We start from the raw sequence: 22,524 nt of genomic DNA, 5'->3' as shown, positions 1-22,524 counted from the left end.
ATTTAGCAGAGGTTTTTATTGGTAAGAATCTGGCAATCCTATTCTTATCTCCATACAGGGGCAACAATAGAATATATTGAAATACTGTAGGAACAAGGAATATTTGGCTATATATTGAGTACTTGAATCTGGTATTGCAGAATCTACAGATGCCTTGTAGAAGTCGTAACTGCTTTCATTTGATTTGAACCGAAAAAATGTAAAAAAAAAGAAACAGTTTTAAAAGTGCTTGAGTCGAATGCATCCTCTCATCCTCAGTCATCTAAGTGATCTTGCAAGATTTAATTGTTCCTTTGGCTGCGGAGAACGTAATAGCTGCTGCATGTTAATGGTAAATTATGTAATTATTTAATTTCATACACACTTTTTAAAAATGATTAACCATTGCATAATTATGATGAATATAAAATGTGATTTGAATCCACAAAAGGAGAAAAAACCACACAATGCTTTTAAATATCGAATATAGTATCTTGAAAAAAAATTGCGATGTATCGCCCTAGCAACCATATTATTAACAGAAAACAAAAGTTCCCTATTCGCTGTTGGAAGCTGTGTTTGAAAAAAACTTTTACTGTATATTAAGATAAATTTAAAAAAATTGATATCAAAACAAAAAATTAGATGAGAAAAAGATTTTGATTAGTACTGTGGATTGACATTCTGCATTCTGCCAACTGCTGTCATTTAATAAAATAAATATTGTTACTCCAACCAAGCACTTTTTTTATTCATCATTACCTCATTTAGTATTGTGTTTATTTTATTATTGTTTCATTGTTTTTTAAATTATTGTTATTATCTTTCAACACATGGACTGTGTTTCTAAATGTGTGTTTGTATGGTAATCTTTGTATTTATGAGGGGCTGCGCTAATATAAATGTTCCCAATGTGGGAAGAATAAAAGCATTTTATATGTTTTATCGTATCTTAATCAGTGAATTAACAGACTGAGAATTTATGTTGCATTTTTCCTTGGAGCAAATGCACGGAATGAAAATACCACCAAATTCCAATCGTAATATGAACTAATGGACCCTAGGAAAGAAGTGATTTAAAAAAAACAAACACTCTGTGTCAGCAGTAATTGATAATACGTTCAAGCATTGCATTGATCAAATATGTAAGTAAGTAAGTCATTTATATTTATATAGCGTTTTTCCAGACCAGGGTCACAAAGCGCTTTAACAATCAAAACAATACTCAATAAAATATATACTTAAAAGCTCAAGATAACACTGAGAATAACACAGAAGTTCCAGAAAATCAAGGTTAGCTTGCACTAAATAAAAATGTCTTACGAATAAAATATGTATAGATATATATAAAATATGCTGTTTATTCCCATTAGCTTGTTTTTTCCTCCTGTAAACTACGTGTGAAAACAAAAACAGTTCTCACCTTCAGATCACGCCTGTTGCCAGTACACCCAGCGCGGTTGCCAGGCAACCCAACACTGGCGTGACGTCAGACGCAAAGAAGACGTAGTCTCTATGGTTCCGGAGGACGCTCCGTCTTCTTCGCTGCTAACCACAGTGCACAGGTAGTTGTTTATCACGAAATAACAACGCATTTACGATAATATTTCAACGTTTAATAATTCGCACTTTAAAAACTTACTATGACGTAACATGTCGCGCGTCATCCCAGAGGTTTATCGCCACCTAGCATGTTGCTAATGCTAAACGATTAAGCTGGTGCTGCAGAACAACAAGGCGGTTTAAGCGAGTAGATCCAGGGGTTCCAAGATGTTCCACAAGGAGAAGAGCATCCAGATTAAAAACAGCGCCTCGGCGCTGTACAATAACCTGAGTGTGCTGCGCATCGCCCCGCGGCGCCTCACCTACTTCACGGTGGTCCACGCCAACGTGGTCAACATGGTCAGCGCCTCCTGGGATGGACTGGACTGTTCCCACCGACAGCTGCTGTCCAAGGAGCCCAACGTGGCCACCAGTCCCTCGCTCATCATGCAGGTCAGTCTGCAGAGACGGAGGTGCCACGAGAGATGAGGCGAAGAAGAGAGTGCAGACAGGGTGGACGGGTGATTTGTTACCAGAAGTTTGTTATGTTTTCTAACAGGCTGCGTTCTGTGGGCTGCCGTCTCGGGAGCTGCTGGTCGTCACCTCCCAAAAAGGCATACAGGTGACTTAGAAGATGATGACATATCGTTGATCTCATGATGTCGTGTTTTAATGTTTTTTTTGTTTTTTTTGTAGATGTATGAATCTGATGGTTCCATCATGGTGTACTGGCACGCCCTGGACACGCCTGAAACCCCCACAGGTGAAGAAAGTTCTTGATCTGTCCCGCCAAGTAATGTTTTGTGGCGTGCATGCAAACACTTTCCCGAAGTAGACCTTCAGAGGGATCAATAAAGTTGATCTATCTAAAGTTGATCTAACCATCTATGTAGGAACATTTTAGTCAATACAGATTGATGTAACGTTGATAGAGTAAAGTATAGAAGATGCAAGTGTTTCATAGGGATGTGTAAAAACTAAAAAAACAGATATATCGTGATATTTTCAACATGATACTTTATTGATATTTGACAGTATTGTTAGGGCTGTTAGAAAATATCAATACACGGATAATATGCAATGTATTTTTTTCATGATACTGTATCGATATTTGACACTTCGATATATATGTATATATATCTATCTCATATAAACAGTGATTACATATTACATCCTTCGCAGCTATCGGAGTAATGAAATCCTGCATAAAAACTGAGGACGGGAGGATACGGCAGACACCAGCAACTTTTTAAAGTTGATATTTGGACATATTTTCGTTTCAGTATCGTAATATATGTCAATATATTGTATCGCTGTCCCTGTATCCTGATACGTATCGCCAGATTCTTGGCATTGTTTTATTTTTACCATTTTTTTCTTTAAAAATATTTGGCTTTCAAATTATATTTATTTTTTAATCATATTAATTTTAGCTGAAGGAACAGGGAAATCGTGCAAAATCCCAGTGATGACTGAGGACAAGAGGATGCCATTGACTCCTCTGTTTGATTTTTGTGTTAAATGTAACTTCCGGTCGCTAGATGGCACTAGTAGTTTCGTCCTCCGCAGCCAAACGAACAATCACAGCGATGACTGAGGACAAGAGGATACAAACGGCACAAGCTGCTTCCAAAGCTGGTGTTTGGACATATTTGGGTTTTAAAACAAATGAAATCAGTGACTACTTCGTCAAGAGTCATGTTGTCTGTAAATCCTGCAACGCAAGAGTCAAGTACTCGAACAATACTACAAATCTTTGTTCCTATAGTATTGCAATATGTCGTATAGTTTCCCCTGAATGGTTTCTTGCCAAAATACGCCCCTTATTGCTAAGAATCAACTAAGAAACAGAGATTGTTGATGTCATCAATTAAAAGGAAACATCCAAAAGCTTACTAAGCAGAGTGTTGGGTAATATAGGACAAAACACAGATAATTATGATGGATTAAGCATCTAAGGTTAAAAACATAATATCGCAATAACAGTTGTTGAAATGAGTTGAAAATAATTTTGAAGTTAAGTCACAAACACTTGTTTGTTTGCAGCTCAGGCTGTGTTTGCTCGTGGGATCGCGGCAGCCAAGGACAACTACATATGTGTAGGTGAGTATTCAGCACCATTAGTTAGACTCACGGTTTTGCACACCGCACCCTGTTTGCAATAATCCTGCCGTTCCAGGATTGTCCACGTGTGGGATCCTAGTGTTCGATGTGCCGAGTAAAGGGAGTAACATCACGCTCTCGGAGGTCCTGGAGGAACACAAGGAGTCCATCACGGACATGGCTTCGGAGTGCTCGGGCAGCCAGGTGGAGGGATTGAACATCACTGTACGACATGGATGGGAATCAACTAAATGTATGTTTCGTCGCTCTCTTCAGGAGTGCATCGCCGATCTGGTCAGTGCCGACGATGGTGGCAACATGTGTGTGTGGAAGGCCGGAGAGGAATTCCAGCTCCTAAATAAAATCCCAGGATTTGAGTAAGAATCTTCTTCTCAACCTTTGACCTTACATCCGATTGATCTAAATCTGTACTTTCTTTCCTCCTAGTATGACCTGCTCGTCCGTCAAACTATGGAAAGGCACCGTGTTGGCCGGGTACGGAACGGGTCAGATCCGTATTTACGAGGCCGTGACGGGAATCATCCACGCTGAGATCAACGCTCACGCTCGCTGGATCTACTCTCTTGACATCGCTCCCTTTTCTGGATTAGTAAGATCTACTCAAGAAACCTTTGTTTAGTTGATACATTTTTGACTTTATATGTGTTTTTTAGCTGCTGTCTGCAGGCGAGGATTCTTTGGTCAGAGTTTGGCATCTCACGTTGACCCCGGAAACCAACTGTGTGGAGGTAAATCTTTTTAAAACTCAACTAACTTTCTTTAAAAAAACTAATTCTATCTGATTTTAGGTTGTCCATCTCCACAACGAGTGCGTGACGGACACGCAAATCTGCGGCGCCAAGTTCTGTGACGGAGACGGCTACGCCTTCGCAGTGACGGGTTATGATTTGAGCGAAATAATCCGCTTCACACAAACATAGAATCCAAATCCTCATGGTTGATAAATATTATATCATGTGTTATTTACAGAAACAGAATGTATTTCAGAGTCGGGGAAGTTAAATGTCATTGAGTTTATACAACATATGTTTATCATAAATTGTTGTTTTACGAAAATAAATGTAAATTATTGAGATTTACATGTGTATGAATGTACTTTAAATAAATAATAAAGCGTTTATGTCACAAGCGTGCACTTCCTACATATACCACTAGGGTACGCTATTGCACATTTAGTTTCTTAAACTTGATATGTCGTTGTCATGCACAACCGCTCCAGTAGAGGACGTAGAATAAACAATTAGAAGGGAAGTTCATCGTTTATTTGGGAGATTAAGTAGAAATTACTGTAATTACTGTGATTTGCAACCATCCAAATACTTTCCTTTATTTATAACCATATTTATATTAATCAGAAACAGCAATTGCTGGTGTTGAAAACACAACTCTGGATTTGTTTTTTAAATAAATAATGAAAAAATGATGGATACATTTAAAAGAAATCAGGTGAGAGGGGTCCGCGACGATCCTGCCTGCACGCTCGATGTCCTGGTAGCGTACGGTTCCTGAAGAGATGGAATCACCTTCTCAGCAGAACTGATAATCCGCTGCGGTCTGTTCTGATCTGTAGCAGTTGCAGCAGAGAACCAAACGGTGATGAAGAAGTTGATGATGAACTCAATGTCAGAGTAAAACTGCACAAGCATCAACTGTGGGAGTTGGAATTTCCTCGACTGATGCAGGAAATACCTCCACTTCTAAGCTTCTTCATGATAAGACAGATGATCATCTCCCACTTCAGATCCTCAGCTGATGGATGAACGCCACAAAATAAACACTTTATAGATAGATAGACTTTGTGTAACTAAATACTGATCTAATTGATGCGATTAATGTAGCTAATGTACATGAAAATACATCTATTAAAAACTGTGATAAAAAAAAAGGTGTAAAAATGAAAAGTTTATTTAGAGTATACATTAAAAATGTAGACAAGACCAAATGTTATATATGTAATTGAAAAATAAAGTACCATATAAAACCCCCATAAATAAAATATATATATTTGTTTCACTCTGTTAACTCAATTAAATACAGAATGAACTTGAACTTTAAACGTATCCACACGACTACACAATAGCCGCGCGTATCTTGATCCTTGAACTAACTACGACTGTTGATCCACTAAGAACATCTGCAAATATTTGTGTTTAGTAATAAACGCCAGCCTGTGTAGGATCTCTTCAGTCGGCGTGTTGCTAAATATTTGCAACCCACTGGATTCTAGATGCCCTTTTAAGAGTAAATATATATTTTCCTGTATTTGTTGTTTGCATTGCATGACTTTGGCATTGAAGGTCCAACAATGTTAACAGAGGATATACAAGTGTAGAGCAGTGGTTATGTTTCGAAACTTATATGATGAAGTCTTGAGCAAACAAGAGTGTGTTTTGTTCCGCAGTCCTGTGTTCACCCAAAACAGCCTGTGATGAAGATAAGGAAACTGCTGTTGCTTATCACAGGTCACATGACTATATTTAGTCTCCCAGTCGTCCAGGTATGGCTGTGATACCAGCGACCCTATCTCGCTAGATAAGAAGAATCAGGTCACTGAGGAACTGTGTGTGTTGTGTATGTGTGTACGAGCACGTACTAATTCCTGGAGTACTTACTCATGTAACACCCGCGGCCAATGAATAGTTGTGTAACTGAAAGTTTGGATCATCTGACGGTCTTAACAAAAAACAAAAACAGTGGCTCCAGTCAGAAAGGCTGTTCGATAACGTGCAACAGGTCGAGGCGATCGATGCTCAGCACCCATTGACTCTCGGATTACATCACCGGCATGATCACATGTTTGTTTTTGAATGGGTTCACGAGACTAAACAAAAAAACAAACATTTATTTCTTATTAGTTCTGCCTCTTGAGCCGGATCTTTAAACTCAACCCTCACACTGATGCAACTCATACTTTCTGGTTTAGTGTGATTCAATCTGGCTTCTGATCTTTTATTCAGAAGAATAACAAGACGAAAATAGACACAGAGACCTTGAATGAAAGTTACATTGAGGAAAAGAATCAGACTGAATGAAACCCAACCATTCACGCGCTGGTCGGCCGTTCACTGCACATTTATCACGACTAAAAAAAACCTTCTCAGCCTCCTCCTTAAATTCCTGCCCCTTCTGACCCGTGTGCTTTTTCAATCATTTTGTTAAACTGGAATACCACTCAAGAGACATGCTTATTTATTTAATTGCTGAAATATTTGCTGAAATACCGTGCATTGCCTGGGTCAGGTATGTAGGTTTGATTCGGGGTCTAAGGAAAAAATAAAAATGACTTATAATAGACAACAGATGGAGAAATGTCAAGAGGTATTAATGGCTGAAATGTACCTTAAAGAATCAGAAACCATGGGTCATCTTTATATATTATGTTTTATATATTGTATATGTCAGAGTACAGATTGGAATCCAGAAGGATCTGGAATCCTACTTGTACTAATACAAATTGGAATTCCTACTGCTGAACTGGGATCTGAAAATTGGAATTCAAATCTGTCCTAGGAGGATTCCAAATTCTACTAGTGAATTCCAATCTCTACTAGGAGAGATTGGAATTCTACTACTGTGTTGGGATCTGAATATTGGAATTCCAATCTGTCCTAGTAAACATTGGAATCCCCAACAGATTGGGGGTCCTCAACAGATTGGAATTCCAATCTGTACTAGTAGGATTCCAGATCCTACTGGATTCCAATCTGTACTGTGATATATACATTTCAAAATTGAAAAAAAAAATGGAAATATCCCTTTGATATATGGAATCCCTAGGATATGGAATTAGAAAAGAAAAAAAAATCTTGTTTAAATTTGATTGATTAGAGGTCCCCAACCTCTTTAATGTCAGTATTATTTTCGACGACCAACCTCCAGATGAAAAAGCCTAAAATAAAATACCATGACATAAAAAAAATCGAACTATTAAGAGAATAAAAAAATACATCACACCATAATGCTGAATCAGCAGGAGTCCTATAGGCTGCTTCTCTAAAACGAGATGCTCCCATATATTTTTTATTTTTATTTTTTATTAATTGATGATCACAAAAAAATAAAGAGAATAATAAAAAACAAAAAACCTTAAAAAAAAAGATGCCAGTATAACTCAAATTGTCTACAAAAAGAAGTTCAAAAGGTGTTTAAACAGAAGATATGTTTATTATTTGAACACACATCAAAGCCATGAGCAGAAGAAAGCAAACAAGTTTGTGTGGTACTTCTGGGTTAGACAAAAAAAACCTTCATGCTTTTGTCCATGAATCTTACTAATCAAACAAAAACGCAGCGAGCTTGTCAAGAGCTCAACACAAACCGCATTAGTATCAACCAATCCCCATTTGTAAATGTCACAATACAGGATGAACCGTCGAGGCCGGTCGCGTTTTAACTCCGTGTGTCATCAGGTGTGGTGTGCACGGAGGCATTAAAAAAAATCTCCTCCGTGTTTGTGTGTTTTCTTCATTATTCCGGTGGAGAAAGAGCAGTTTATCCCGAGCCCACCCATCCTCGTGGCAGCTGTTGGGCCTGTGCCGCTAAGCCTGCTGGGATAGATCCTCGCCATAGGGGGATGAAGAGCCTAAAGCCTCTCCAGCCTGCTGCCACTTACAGACCCAACTCGAGCGACCACGAAAACCAGCTCCAGTCAACATGGTGTATAAATAGTTTCTTCCCTTTTGATAAAGTCGCTGGATTGCACTGAGAAGCTGCTGCAGACGACAGACGATGACAACATTTAACAGACAATAATCAACAAACGTTTCATTTTTCAACAAACACATGATCTTGAGTATCACGTGGCATATTCCATTTTTCAGAAGTCATGTACGCCTCTGTTGTTTTCAACAAATATTACAATTAAAAGATGAATTAATATAAGAAATAATATGTATTTTTAAGTGGGGACCGGCCTTTATTACGATACCATTACTATTATTATGACCATGATATTGTCTTTTTTTGTACGTTTAATTTGACACTTTATCACAATTTGAAAAGTCGATTACAATGATACAATCCTTGTCCCATTTTTAGCATTAAAAATATATTTAATTTGTTCATCTTTTATTTAGTTTTGCTAACATATGATCACATTATGCCAGGATAATGCATTTTATTTCCCCCATGAAGGAAGGTAAATCCCTGGATAAACCTATGTCACAATGTCCCCTTACTTTAAAGCAAGACCCCTACATTTGTTTATAATATTTAAGTAAAAATGATGGATCTAACACAAGATTAAACGTTTTAGAAGTCTGATTTCTTACAATAAAATATATATATATAAAAAAAAGACAACATAGTATTTCTTTATTTACATTAAGACCTACTTTTATTTACTATGTGTCACTGGTTACCTAATTGGTAAGTTTGTATGGACTGGTTCAAATTTTGGACTTGAACCGTTCACCCATGAACCAAATGACCGGGTAATGGTATTGATCTGATTTATTGTTGGCACAGGGGGATGAACTGAAGCCAAAAACCAGTCCAGCTCAGCACAGACATTAAGCCTTTGCCACAGAAGAAAATAACACCCACTCATGTCCTGCTCAACAAGCCTGGCTTCCTGTCCGACTGGAACATATTTACTGACTCATTAGGAAGGATGACAAGACAAGACATGGGTCAACACGGATGATACTAAAATCGTTCAAAATCTTTGTTGGAGGTGATAAACTGTGTGTGTGTGAGCTTCTTTTATTCTTTTTCAGATTTAAGAGAGCGCAAATGTCACAATGACGGGTTCTAGTAGGCTGTGGATAATTTCTATCTTGCAGTTTTACTGCCGTGTTACCAGAAACTGCTGGGTGAAAAAAGTGTTTATTGAACCATAAATGAAACAAGAAAGCTAACACTCAAACTAGTAAGAAAGTGTTCTTCATATAAACTCACCTTGTCTATATACAGATACATCCAAAATTGCCTAGGAAAAGAAAAACTTAATGTAAAAATACTTGAATAAGTGTACTACTTTGATAAAAAAAAGAATATGGTTAAACATGTTTTTTTTAAAGGCTCAATATTATGGCCTCAGACAACTTTTTTCAAACACACCTTGAACCTTGCGCCTTACAAGAATACAAGAAAGACAGGTGGACGAGACAATGAAAAGAGTGGAACGGAAGGTTATGGAACAAGGCGAGGTTGCAAGATGGAATTCCAACCACTATGGAAGAAGTTGAATAATTTTTAGTGTCGTGCAAAGACCGTCATGATGGAAAACACGAGAAGAAATGGATATGATACAGCTTTTAATAGGTGATCAATCTGGCTGTTAAGGAATTAAATATAGATGCCCCACAAAAGCCTGGCAATAATGATATTGAGACGTGGGAGACGGCAGCGTAAATTCACTCAATGCATAAAAAAAAAACCCAGACAAAAGCTTTCATAGTTTTTAATCTTGAAGTGTTACTGCTGTGTTACAGGCACTGCTTGGAAAAAGGCATTTATTTAACTAATAATAAAAACAAATATTTACGTGTTAATATATTGTGCTTTAATGTGGACACCTGCAACATGTAGATGGTGAGGCCTTTATATATACACTTTTTTTTTTACATTTTGTATTTAGTTGGTTATATTCGAGTGAGCTGTATTGACTAAAAAGTATGGAAATTGTTCTCATAGACGGATAAACACAACAATCACATTTTCAGTGAAAAGTATTGAGGTATTGTTCTAAATGTATCGCATGTTTACCTTAAATCGTTGACAGACTATTCAGTCTGGATAAACTCAGACTACAGCTCCTTTCTAGCTCTACATGCCTGGAAATAATTTCCCAGCAGACGGACAAATGCTCTTATCAAGGTCTCTTGTGGATGTAATTTCTAAACCCACCACTAAAGAGCAATCTGAAGTGAGGACCCTGATTATTATTCCCACATCATGAGTGCAGTTAGGAATGAAAAATGATCAAACCTGTTCGTGGAGTGCAGAATGCTGAAGGCTATTTTCTATCCAATTTTATTTTTTAATCAGAAAAAAACTCACCAAGCTAGTGTTTAAAGTATTCTTTAACACCAATTGCCTCAAGATATTCGTGTGAGGTTTGGACTAGAGCTGGACCCAAGCTCTGATGCAAACAACCAAACAACAGACAAAAACAGAAAGAATTGAAAGGGTTTAATCACAATAGTTCATGCAAAAACTAAAACAAGGTTCAAGTGTCCAAAGAACAGTCCAAAGAAATCAAAGCGCACCACAAGTCGGGTCAAGGTTACTGAAAAAACAAGAGCGCAGTGATTAGAAAAAAACAACAAAACATAGGTTCAGGAACAAGAAGGACAGAAATACTAAGAACAAGAAAAAATTGAATCCACAGAGAGAATCGAGAACATGCATACCAGGGAGTGACAATTATAATCTGGCGCCTGTTGCTGCAGGAGAGGTGGCTTTAAGCTCTGCTTCAGATTGCATGACGAGCTGCAGCTGCTGTTAGAGCAACAGGCGCCGTGGTACTCAGGAAGGACAAACAAAACAAGTTTCAAAATAAAATCAGACATGACACGGAGAAGTGTTATGATATATAAATGATTTTCATACTTGTCATTTCCTACACAATGTCTTACCTTTAATTGCTTTGTTGGTGAACGTTTTACCTTTAAACGTGAGTAGATTTAAGATTACTTCTTTGCATATAACGGATATTTAAAATTTAGTTTATTAAACGGCCCATTGAGTCTTCAAAATGAATTAAACAACAAGCTTTTCAGGGTAGTGAGTGACCAAACCCTACTAACACGGCAGTAAAACAGCAAGATAAAAAAATATACCAGCTTTTCAAAACTATCATTGTGATGTTCCAGCTCTCTTAGCTTTTGAAAAAAAAAGCTCACACACAAGATAAAAGCAGCCAACATGACTTATCCCTGCTGAGTGTCCTTTCTCTCAGAGATATGACGAGAAGCTAAGTCACCCAACTTAAGAAGAAGCTAACTGGGTGGTGACCTAGTCAGAATGTCTCATGGATTCCTCCCTAGTAAGGTGTTCTAGTCTTGCATCTTCCAGTTGAACTAGGAATCGCTGGGAAAAGCTTCCGGAAGAAGGTTCTACTATCATATTATCTGATTAAATTGATACAGAATCACTAGGTTCATCAGAGGTTACAAAACTCTTGGCCCGCCTACAGAAAAATAAGTCTGTCCTCATGTTTTATCTTGATTTTTGTTTTCTTGAAAGATGAAGTTGGAGGTCTGGGAGCCGAGCCAATCCCGGATGACATTGGGACGGGTCAATCTATCGCAGAGCACTTTAGATATAACTCATAAGGATCCTTAAACAATTCCCGTCTCAGAATAAAGACGAATCTAATGTCTTTAAGTGTATCGGTGACATCACTGCGTCTGGACGGGTTTAGATTGATTAGATCGGAGTAGAATAAACATGATCAGCTTCCATCTGTGATGCCATCGTTGCCCGGGCAGTGTTTGTCTGACGCTGGTTGTGCTGACGTTACACTCTGTGTTATGTTTTTTTAATTTATTTGTGTAGTGATGGCTCTATTGGAAAGATGCTATAATTGCTAATATATTAAGGATGATTCACCTCTGTAGTCTGGAAGGCAAATCCGGAAATTGAAAATTAAGCGAATTTGGAGATGGAGATGGGGATCTATAAAAAAAACGGGGGGTGGGGGTCGGCTTAAGTGGACCAACCTGGGATTCACATGAGCGAATAAACACTTCTAATTGGCACATGGCAGAGAGCACAGGCGCGGTAGCACAAATAAGATGCATTTAGACGACCGGAATCACATCACGGGAGCAATAAGGAGTGTTGTGGAGAAGAATGATTGCGACTAGTTGAATATTATAAGATGATGAGTGTGACAGATCCTAATTAAAGTGTGTGTGATTCGATTTTTGTGTTGTCTCACTGGGAATTTGGGCCATTTTTGTTTGGTCAAATTATTTCAATCAAAGCTATGTGAATAATAACATCTGATTCTTAATGATCTTTATTCCTTTAACATTAAAGGAAAATGGAGTCGCTCGCTCTGCCTGCACTCATAAATACATTTGTCATTCAAACCTAAATAGAAGTGATGGGCCCACAAGATAACACCATCTGCTGTATAATCTCTAAGAGACTATTTTAATGAAACCTCACGTCGTTTTTTAAAGCCAAGCCGAGCTTGGAATATAATGCTTCATGAATCTTCATCGGCCCATCACTACTTTTTTAGGGCACATCATTTTTTTATTCTCTATTTTTTCAATGATAATGGTAACAAATCAGTTTACATCATAAGAACCAGATGCTTATGTAAAATGTATATACAAATAACATTGCAGTAGATTCTGATCCACAGACCTCAGAGCCCGAGTGGGAGTGTAATGTTAGATCAGATCACTGATGTAAGGAGGAGCCTGACCATGAATAGATCTGAAAGTAAGAACCAGAAATATTAAAATTGACCCTGAAAGAAACTGGAAGCAAGTGAAGAGTTTTAAGGAACGGAGAAATGTGAGTTCTTCTACTAGTGCGAGTCAGAATTCTTGCTGCAGAGTTCTGCATTAACTTCAGGCGAGATCTTGGACCTCTATTGTACTCATCAGTATGTGTCTGTTTGTACAAAACTCTCTTTTAATAAAGATATTTACATTATAAAATGTGCTTAAGCCCCGCCTAGTAAAAACGTTTTTTCTCAAGATTAAATCTTGTTTACCATAACCACTCCCACTCTACTGTGATTGGTCAAGGATCAAGGTTTGTCAACGGGCGTCATCAATCCCGGAAGTATCCACCTCCAAGGGTATCATTGTATAAAGAAAGCGGGAAGTGATTACAGCTGGCTGGAGGAGGAATGACGCCATTATAATGTCACAATGGACTACGCTCTCGTAACCTCTCGTTTGCCGAGTTTCACACAGGGGAAAACTTTATTAAGTAATACATTCAAAACATGGTCATGATAAGAGACTTACTGCATCTCATAGAGGAAGACTTCAACATTTGAAAAATGGGAGTGAGTCAGGAGAGTTGTGTTTTCACATTAGATGCATTTATAAACAAATTAAGTACCAGAAAAAAAACAGCAACTGATCACCTCACCTTCACATTCCATTAGCCACGAGAAGTTGTCGGGCAGATACTGACTAGAGCGAAACAGCGTCCGCCTGGTTTACACTTTAACCCGCTGCCTCCAATTTAATTATTAACAGTTCATCTTCCAGTGAAGTCACCCGGGCTTGAGGTTTCCATAACAGACAAGTGCGTGACATAATCAATACATGTTGTAGACAGAGAAACCCAGAGAAAGAGCCACAATGGTCCAGTCTTTACATCTCCTCAAAGCTCAGACTCAGACGTGCAGGTGATGGACACAGCTGTGAGCCACTGCTGTCTTTTTCCATTTTTGTTTTCATCGACTTTGTACTTTTCCTCTCCTCCCATCTGGCTTCCTTGTGCTCAGCACATAGCAAATATATTTGATTAAACACTAAGTGATAAATGGAGCAGAAGTTCAAACAGTGCAATCTGCTCCCTCGTCTCCTGCAAGCCCAGTGACCCCCTCAGTTCAGCGATGAACTCAAGCGACACCAACTTTGACACTTTTTTTTCGAGGAAGGCTTAGAAGTGTTATCGGAGGCCGACCCTGAGCAGAACTGGACGTCCTCTTGTTGACTCGTCATATTTGCTCAGATATGTCTGTCAGTTATGTGACATATAAGTACAGAGTGAACACAGTTTTAGTTTCTTAAATTTTGTCTTACCAGTTAGTCCAACCGTTAAACTTTATAAGCAGCAAAATTAGACTTTCCCAATGCGTTGATAAATCCAGTTTAAAATTCATTGTGTACATTTTTTTTACGCGTAAACAATGAATTGAAAAAGAATCCTTGTGAAATATGTAAATAAATTAAATATAAGTAAGTTAAGTGTAAAAAAAACTTGTATTCATACATTGCATTTATTTAAATGTAATTTTTTTTAATTTGTATTTATTAATAGTATTTTGACATTGATTTTTTTTTTTTACATTGAATTGTTTTCAAATTGAATTTTACACTGAATTTATTCATGCATTGAAAAAAAGAATAAGGCGAACAAAAATGCTTGAAATTTGAAGGTATTTCAAATTCAAAGTCGGATTTTGATGCTGCAAAAATGTAGTTTTGGAAAGTTTACACTTAAGTCTAATATAGCGCATTAAATTCATATTAACTTGTGTTATCTCATCCTTTATCAAGGATTAAATATATATGCAATATTGTTTATATTTACTGTGTAAAACTGTATATGAATAGAAAGACGGGGGCAAAGGGCAAATATATTGTCTGACTTAGATAGAACTCCAAAATCACTCAAATAATCAAGTTGGGTTGATTTGTATTAACTAGGGATGCACAAATTTTCATTCATTAAAGTGGCTCAAAAGTGCAATTTTTAGTTTTCCAAACTTTCTTCAAGATAGAACTTGGTTGAAACAGGATGTTGTGGATAAATTATTTCCGTTTTGGCCATTAATTAAAATTTCTGTGCATCCCTTATTTCAACTTTTAATGACTTAAAATATTTACATTTACAGATACTCCTGTATTTGTTTTCCCCATTTGCAATAACCAGGTTATTTTAGCTGGTGTAGTGGGAGTTAAAGCTGCTCCTGAAAATAATTTCCTGTAATGCGTGGTTTGAGTGAGATGAAGTTAAAAATGTGAGCCAAAACTAGACTTCTAACTAAAAATAAAATCCCTTTTTAACTCTCTTCGTCACACTCCCTCTTGACTTCCTGAGAAAAACGTCTCTTTAAAGTCGCATAGGTTATTCTGAAAAGGCAAAGTGACTTTTAAATCATGTGTAATTGAATGTGGTTTGTCTTCAGTTGGTCCTGGTGCAGTAGTTCTGGGTAATACATCACTGATCTGATCCAGCCTTACACCCCAGCTCGGGCTCTGAGGTCTGTGGATCAGAATCTACTGATGGTTCCTGAACACGGTTCAGGACCAGAGGAGAGAAATCCTTCCAGACTGTTGCTCCTAAGCTTTGGAACGATCTTCTTCTCTCTCTGTGTTTGATGGATCTACTGACTCCTTCAAGAAACATCTTAAGACGTTTTTATTTGTTCAGGCTTTTACTTGATTTTCTGGAACTCCTGTTGTGTTATCAGTTTTATCTTGATCTTTAAAGTACATACTTTATTGAATATTGTTTTGATTGTTTAAGCGCTTTGTGACCCTGGTCTAGAAAAGCGCTATACAAATAAAAATGACTTACTTACTTACTAATACAGCAATGTGCTGTATGAGCACAAAGAGACACATGTTTTTGTGAATTACTGATTGTCAAAACCTTTGAGGAGCTTTCGTTGGTTTGAAATGTCAATGTCATATCTTGTCAGCATCGATAGGATCATCCATAAAAGCTTTAAACATGACTTTGTTTTAACATGCTTTTGTCTGTAAACACAATAACAACCAATGACTCCAATTTTAATGTTGTTCTTTTTGGCTTTTACCATTTAGTAATATCCTTTGGCTGATGGATGGAGTGAAAGTGTAACTCTGTGTGAGTCAGTGCATCTTCTTCACAGAAAGCGACGCCCCTGGCAGGGACATCAATCAGCACCTGTCCAAGCGGATTGGGAGAGGATGAAAGTTCAGTCTTTAAGTTTTGAAATGCAGATTGATATCAAGCTCGCAAACCTCTCGCTCCCTGCCGAGCGTCATGACTTGCGTGGATAGAACCGCACGACACGACGAACGAGCGAGACCCACCTCGATTCGTGGAGAAAGCAAAAAAAAAACCCACCGGCTGTCGGGACGGAGACGGGCGAAGCTGATCCCTGTTTCCATGGCGACCGAAATGTGCTCCCCGTGCAGCGACGCCAGGCAGGATTGTTGCACGGCGGCGTCGCTGGTGACACGAGCCGCACGTGCCAGTGCCCAGCTGACAGCACTGAACGTACGCCAGAGTCTATTCATAGCACCGCGGTGACGACCATAAGGGCCTCAGGCGACGTGTGTGGGACAAAGAAGTCAGGCTCCCGAAAAGTGGCTGCAGCAACCCTTGCATGAGGATGGAATGTCACTCGGGAACTAGGTGTCCGAGAATACAATCTTCTGAGACGTTTCTCATCCTGAGCCAGACATGCACCAGACAGATGCAGGTTTTGGTCTTAGGGGACCATGAATGTATGTAAATCTCATAAATCACAGTATTTGTTGAGTCATGTCTTAAATTCAATTATATAACGATACAGTACGATATATTGTGATACTGCAGGACCAATGAATATATTTGTAGTATTGACGAATACCTGACTCTGATGCTGCATAATATACAGACTCTTGAACTGCTTTCATTTATTTTGAACCCAAAATATAGACAAACATCACCTTTAAAGGCGTCTGGAGTCGACGGTATCCTCTCGTCCTCAGTTATCGTTATTTTCATTTTACACACACTTTATTGAACTATAAGCCATAAAAGCACAATGGTAAAGAATAAAATATAAATTGAAAAGCAAAAATAAATAGATACATATTGTGCGGAAATCTGAAACATGAAGCCACGAAATCTGAGGAAGTGATGATGAAATAAAAAACTCTACATACAGCGTTGAATTGTGTAGGTTGAATCAGTGAAACCCAACCATTAACACTGGTTTAATTCCTGTTGAATAGTGTTTTATTGTAAAAACAAATGCAGCATCTGACACCATCTATAAATATGTCTATTGTTTCCAATAGCTACACATTGTTGCATGTGTTGCATTTTAGTTTCAATTGTATCCGAAATATGGATTTCAGAAACTTTTTTTCAAGTTTTCCTAACAAATTACTCTGTTACATTTCCCCTTGTTCCTTTTGACCCCAAAAACTGTGTATAACAATAACATTATCAAATGTGGCCCCAGGGAAAATTTTAATTTATGCATAAGACTGTAATTAAGCGCAGGTTTACCAGGAATATGAGCCACTAAACAAGAGAAAAAGACTAAACATTCTATATGGGAATATCATAGAGTAACCAGTGCAGGAATCCATGCTGAATCAGCATTATGTTGAGATGTATTTCCACACACTTTTTGTTGCAGTCATGCTACTTTATTTGATGCTATTTTTATCTGAAGGATGATTTGTGGTTATAATGCAGACAATTAACTGGCTTGTGGTGCAAAAGCAATATTGGGGACCCCGAACTAGCAGTTGGGGAAACAGCAATGGTCAAACCCGTGACAAGCAATGATATATACTGGGTAAAAAATTCCAAAATCAAAAAAGTCAGGGACCTGTGCTCTGTAGGTGTGAGTGTGAGCATGGATTTTTGTTTTTGCACTTCGATAGACCTATCTCGCCCTAGGAAGGTGGGATAGGCAACGTAGAAAACAAATTAATAAATGAAAAACCAAAGCATGTGCGTGTGACTTGGACCTGTAATCATTGTTATCCCCCTGAATCTTTTCTTGGATTATCTAATTCATGATGTATAATCACCTCATTAGACCATCATTGAATCAGCCACGAAGACGTCTTCGCTCCTCCTGCTCTACGAGGAGATCAATCTTGAGGTGATCCTCTCTGAACATGCCAAACATCGCTTCCCCGAGGCTGCATATGATGCGACTGTCGCCCAACAATGCGGTACAGTGGCGAGAGGACTAGAAACGTCAAGTCACTGGCTCCATTGTGTGCAAATTGTTCAAGCTCAATTGATACTTTTGTATCACGGCTTTGTCTGAGATCAGCAGAAAGAATAGCAGAGGCTGTGAGGCCAAGAGAGGCCAGTCAGCTCCCAAAGTTAGATGTCATTGTGGTCGTTCGATGGCCGTTGTCAGAGAGCATTGTGGCTCCTGACAGTGCAGTTGCTGAGTGAAATCGATCCAAATGGGACAAAGATGCGTTTTTGTGCCCTGATTTTGAATGCTGCGCTGTGTTCAGGGTGCCCACCGTGTTTGTTTGTAAAGATCCAGCAGACGTGGTTCTTTCACAGCCATGAAATCAGCAGTTTGACGAGACAGAATGGAGTCGGACAGATATGGTTTTGCCCTCATTGTTGCCGGTAACGTATTGTCAATAGCGATAGAAGAACGCGAGTCAAATGACAAAAAAGGTTTTTCAGCATTTGAGTTGAGAGAGAGAAGGCACTAGAGGGAGTGGGTCATGGTGTTGGTGACCCAGAGAGGACGTATATACGGGACGTATATTAAATTATTATATTATATTAAAAGTCTTCCACGGAAGTATCAATATTAAAATGGAATATATTGTTTAATGCATGTTTAATATACACGTAAGAGCAGGTTGTCTATGCTAATCTGACGGAGTGACTATCTTTAGAAAAGAGACCTTGACGTTACATCTTCACGGGTAATACAAAGGCTTTGTTAGGACTGAACCTCTTAGTCAAAGTCAAAGAAGACAACCAGGGATTCTCATCTCCATTTTGTTAATATGAAAAACCAGTGATGATTTTTAAAAAGAATCTCAAGATGTGGTGTATCCCAAATCGCGCACTTCTACATTTACACTTAATATTTGAATGCATCCCAATGAGCAGTGTGCAAAAATGTAGTGTGCAAGGAGCACTCAATTGGTGAACTTTTACCACAAAACAACACAACAACAATGATAACACATTGAAATAAAACTTAATAACTATTTTTAATTGGCAAAAATTGCTGTCGGCGATAGAGTTCCAACGGCTGGTTGCAAATCGGCGTTAAAAAGTAGTAGAAGAAGAAACTGTCGAGTCATTTCAGGTAAGTGTGTAGCAGCAGTGTTTGATTTGAGACAGTACTACCTGTCGAAACTTTGCGCACTAGGAAAGTACGTGCACTGTCTTACAGTGTACTATAAACCTATAGAGAAGTGGGCGATTTTGGACAAAAAATGGTGTTCATTTGTTTTTTTTGCTTTAGATATTTGCAACGAAACTATTGGTATAATAACGAAATCTTCTTTTTAAAACATTGATTTATTTCATTTTGAACGTAAAATAACACAGAGCTAAAAAGCGCACAATAAAAATAACAGACAGAGAAAGTGCAATTCACAAAAAAAGAAAACTGTCTACGGGACTTTGTTCAAGAAAATCATTAAAACAAATTCCACATTTTTTAAAAGAATATGCCAGCTTGTTCTTGGAGGACATTTCAATTCTTCTGAAGACCACATTAAAAAGTAAACACTTCTTTGTACAGAAAAAAATATTTTCAAAAATACCTTTTGCTGAAAGTTGTGACTGAGAATTTGCCAGCTGCTGTAAAAGTCTTTTGTTGTAAACCCGGTCACCATAATTGATTGTATGCAGTGTTTTCAAAAACTCTCAATAAGTCTAAAAGGTAAAGTTAAAAAAGAATAGCTGATTTAACACACACTATCTTTCTCCATTGAAGACAAGGTCCTACTGTTCAGTCATGTGTACAATGAGCCTTTGATCGCCCCACGCGACCAGGACACCCTGAAGAAATAACATTGGTTTTTAGCTTGGGAATTCCCCCAAAAAATGTCAGACGGGTTTCATGGAAAGGGCTACTGTCCTTGCAATTAAACCTTGAATAAACCATACAACGTAACGTGTCCATATAAAGGTCGTTCTTAGGTTCTGTTGGTTTCACCGCTGGCCTCTGCTTTAAGATGTTAGTCTGTTGCAGTAAGTGCACCTGAGCTATGCAGCAGGTCTGGGCAGGCTGCCGAGTTCTTGAGTTGAGCCTGATGTTTGGCTGAACATCTTAAGCAGCTGCTTTGCAAGAGTTACGTTTTTTTTTCTCCACCAGAGCAGACACGATAAAAACGATTTTTATCAGAAAACAGCAATTTCAGTTTCGAAATCGCTGACATAGGCGGTATTCGTTTTAAAATAACAGGGTTGACTTAACTTTCTAAATACAAAATATAGTTTTCTGACTTTTTCAAAATAGCAATAATGGCAAATTTCTCCAATTTAAACCCAAATAAAACTTGGGGCATTGCAAATACTTTGTGTGCAGAGATCACCAAAATAAAAGCATAATTCATACAGTTATTTTAAACATCAACACTGTCTTCCATGAGGCAAACTTCAGGCCATATATTTTAGTATCATGCATCTGATGATGTATAACTGCTCTAAATGCACACGCCGCTGATCACAATGAGCTTCTCCAGATAAGGTAAAGAGGATCCTCTATTTTTAAGTGCTTTTAAATGATATCTCGCGATCTAAGTGGTGGAATAAACGGCGCTACATAAACAGTATCACACAGAACAATCGTTGAAGCAGTAACCTGCCTCAGGGCGGTTCGTTGAGGAGCGATGGTGTCACATTCATCCACATACTTTTCAAATAGGTGGTTTTTAAAGAGCTTAAAATAGAAAAGGAAGGTGTGGTCATTTTGTGCTGTCACGCAAGATTGAGTTAGAAGATCAGCCCACAAGATGACAAGAAACCTGTTTACAAAAGATAATTATAATAATATAATAATTATGCTTAATGATATCTTTTTTAACTGGATCAAGTCACTGTGAAAAAAATGGTTTAAGACAAGAAAATAATACATTGCAATTAATAAAATCTAACATGAGTTAAACAATATTGGTCAGAATTAATATTTAATAAATATTCCTATTCCTGACTTAAATCCAGTTACAAACTTTGGCGTCACTTTAAAATGACCATCTTGTGATTGCATTATTAGGATTTAAATAACCTCTTTGATACTTTATTTGAAGGTCCACGTCTGTCACTGGGGCTACTACAAATGTGAGACATCAATCAGAACAGTTTTTCAGTTTAAGGTGAAAGAAGACACTGCAATTTGATCTTGTTGAAAACATGCAAAATGTAATTTGTTTGTAAATATATGTCTACCAGCTCCACTTTATCTCCATCTCCTTCAATTTTTACTTTTGCAATAAATCATGTTTTAGTCTGTTTTTAATCTGTCTGTTGGCTAGATAATTTAAAAGGCAATGGCCATAATAAAATTAAACTTAAGGTTTGATATTGGGACAAGGACATTTGGTGGGGTTTTAAGGGTTTGTTATTCACATGTATGGCTTTCAGCAACTGTTGCAGATGCTTACTCTTAAAAAAAATTAAGCTTTATTTATGATAACATGCAAACAATTCAGTTTTACTTGAGACACTAGTAAAAAATGTGTTAATATTGTTCATTAAAAACAGTTTAGAGGTCTCTATGCTACTATGGAGGAGAGCAAAACTGGCATCACATGGCCTTGTAAGACGGCGCAGTCACCCGTAGCTTTAATAGCTGTCATGACGACCTTCCCTGCCATGGGTGAACAGATTCAAAATCAAGGAAGTTATTTTATCGGGTTGATTGAATTTTTCCCTTTTTTTTTCTTCCAATTGTCCAGAAAGGAGTTTCTTGGTTGAGGTATTCACTGTCATAGTGTTTTTGTAATGTAATATAATTTATAATTTAGCGGATGAGAATACAACCATTTAAAGAAAACCTGAATCACGAATCTTGGTGAAAACTGAAATTTAGAAAAATATTAATAATAAGTAAAATTACTCTGTGGGTCCACGGACCAAGAGTTTGACACAAGTAAGGTATGCAATATCATAGTGCTTTTTTTGTGTCGTATAATTTATCATTTTGCTGGATAGAATACAAATATTTAAACAAAACACTGAATCAAGAATCTTTCTGAAAACTTGAATTTATAGAAAAATACTAACATTTTAAACTCTTGTTGGCCAGAAACCATTACATTGTGGGTCGATATTGGTCGCAGGGCTAAGAGTTTGTCACGTGTAAATGTATATTATAAGTATATACAAGCAAATAAAATATCAATACATTAAATCCATCCACAGAAAATCTGTTGCTTGGAATAATTTTCCATTACAGATTTGTAAATAAAACCAGGTGTAACTGTAAAGAAAAACATGTACATGACTTCCAAAGATCCCTCC

The 22,524-nt window shown here is 37.7% G+C and overlaps 1 protein-coding gene across 1 annotated transcript; it reads left to right on the top strand.

The window, feature by feature from the left end:
- The first annotated feature begins 1,504 nt into the window (after window positions 1-1,504).
- Window positions 1,505-4,763, top strand: wdr54 (WD repeat domain 54). The gene is made up of 9 exons (XM_087802901.1): window positions 1,505-1,974; window positions 2,081-2,143; window positions 2,218-2,284; window positions 3,568-3,624; window positions 3,701-3,828; window positions 3,901-4,001; window positions 4,072-4,234; window positions 4,299-4,373; window positions 4,434-4,763. The coding sequence occupies exons 1-9, from the start codon at window positions 1,750-1,752 to the stop codon at window positions 4,563-4,565; spliced, it is 1,011 nt and encodes a 336-aa protein (XP_087659027.1). The 5' UTR covers window positions 1,505-1,749; the 3' UTR covers window positions 4,566-4,763.
- The last annotated feature ends 17,761 nt before the right edge of the window (window positions 4,764-22,524 follow it).

Source organism: Callionymus lyra, chromosome 1, assembly GCF_982586985.1.
Source record: "Callionymus lyra chromosome 1, fCalLyr1.hap1.1, whole genome shotgun sequence".
NCBI classification, from domain to species: Eukaryota; Metazoa; Chordata; class Actinopteri; order Syngnathiformes; family Callionymidae; genus Callionymus; species Callionymus lyra.
The sequence above is the reverse complement of the archived record's forward strand: the minus strand, read 5'-3'. Positions and strand labels throughout refer to the sequence as shown.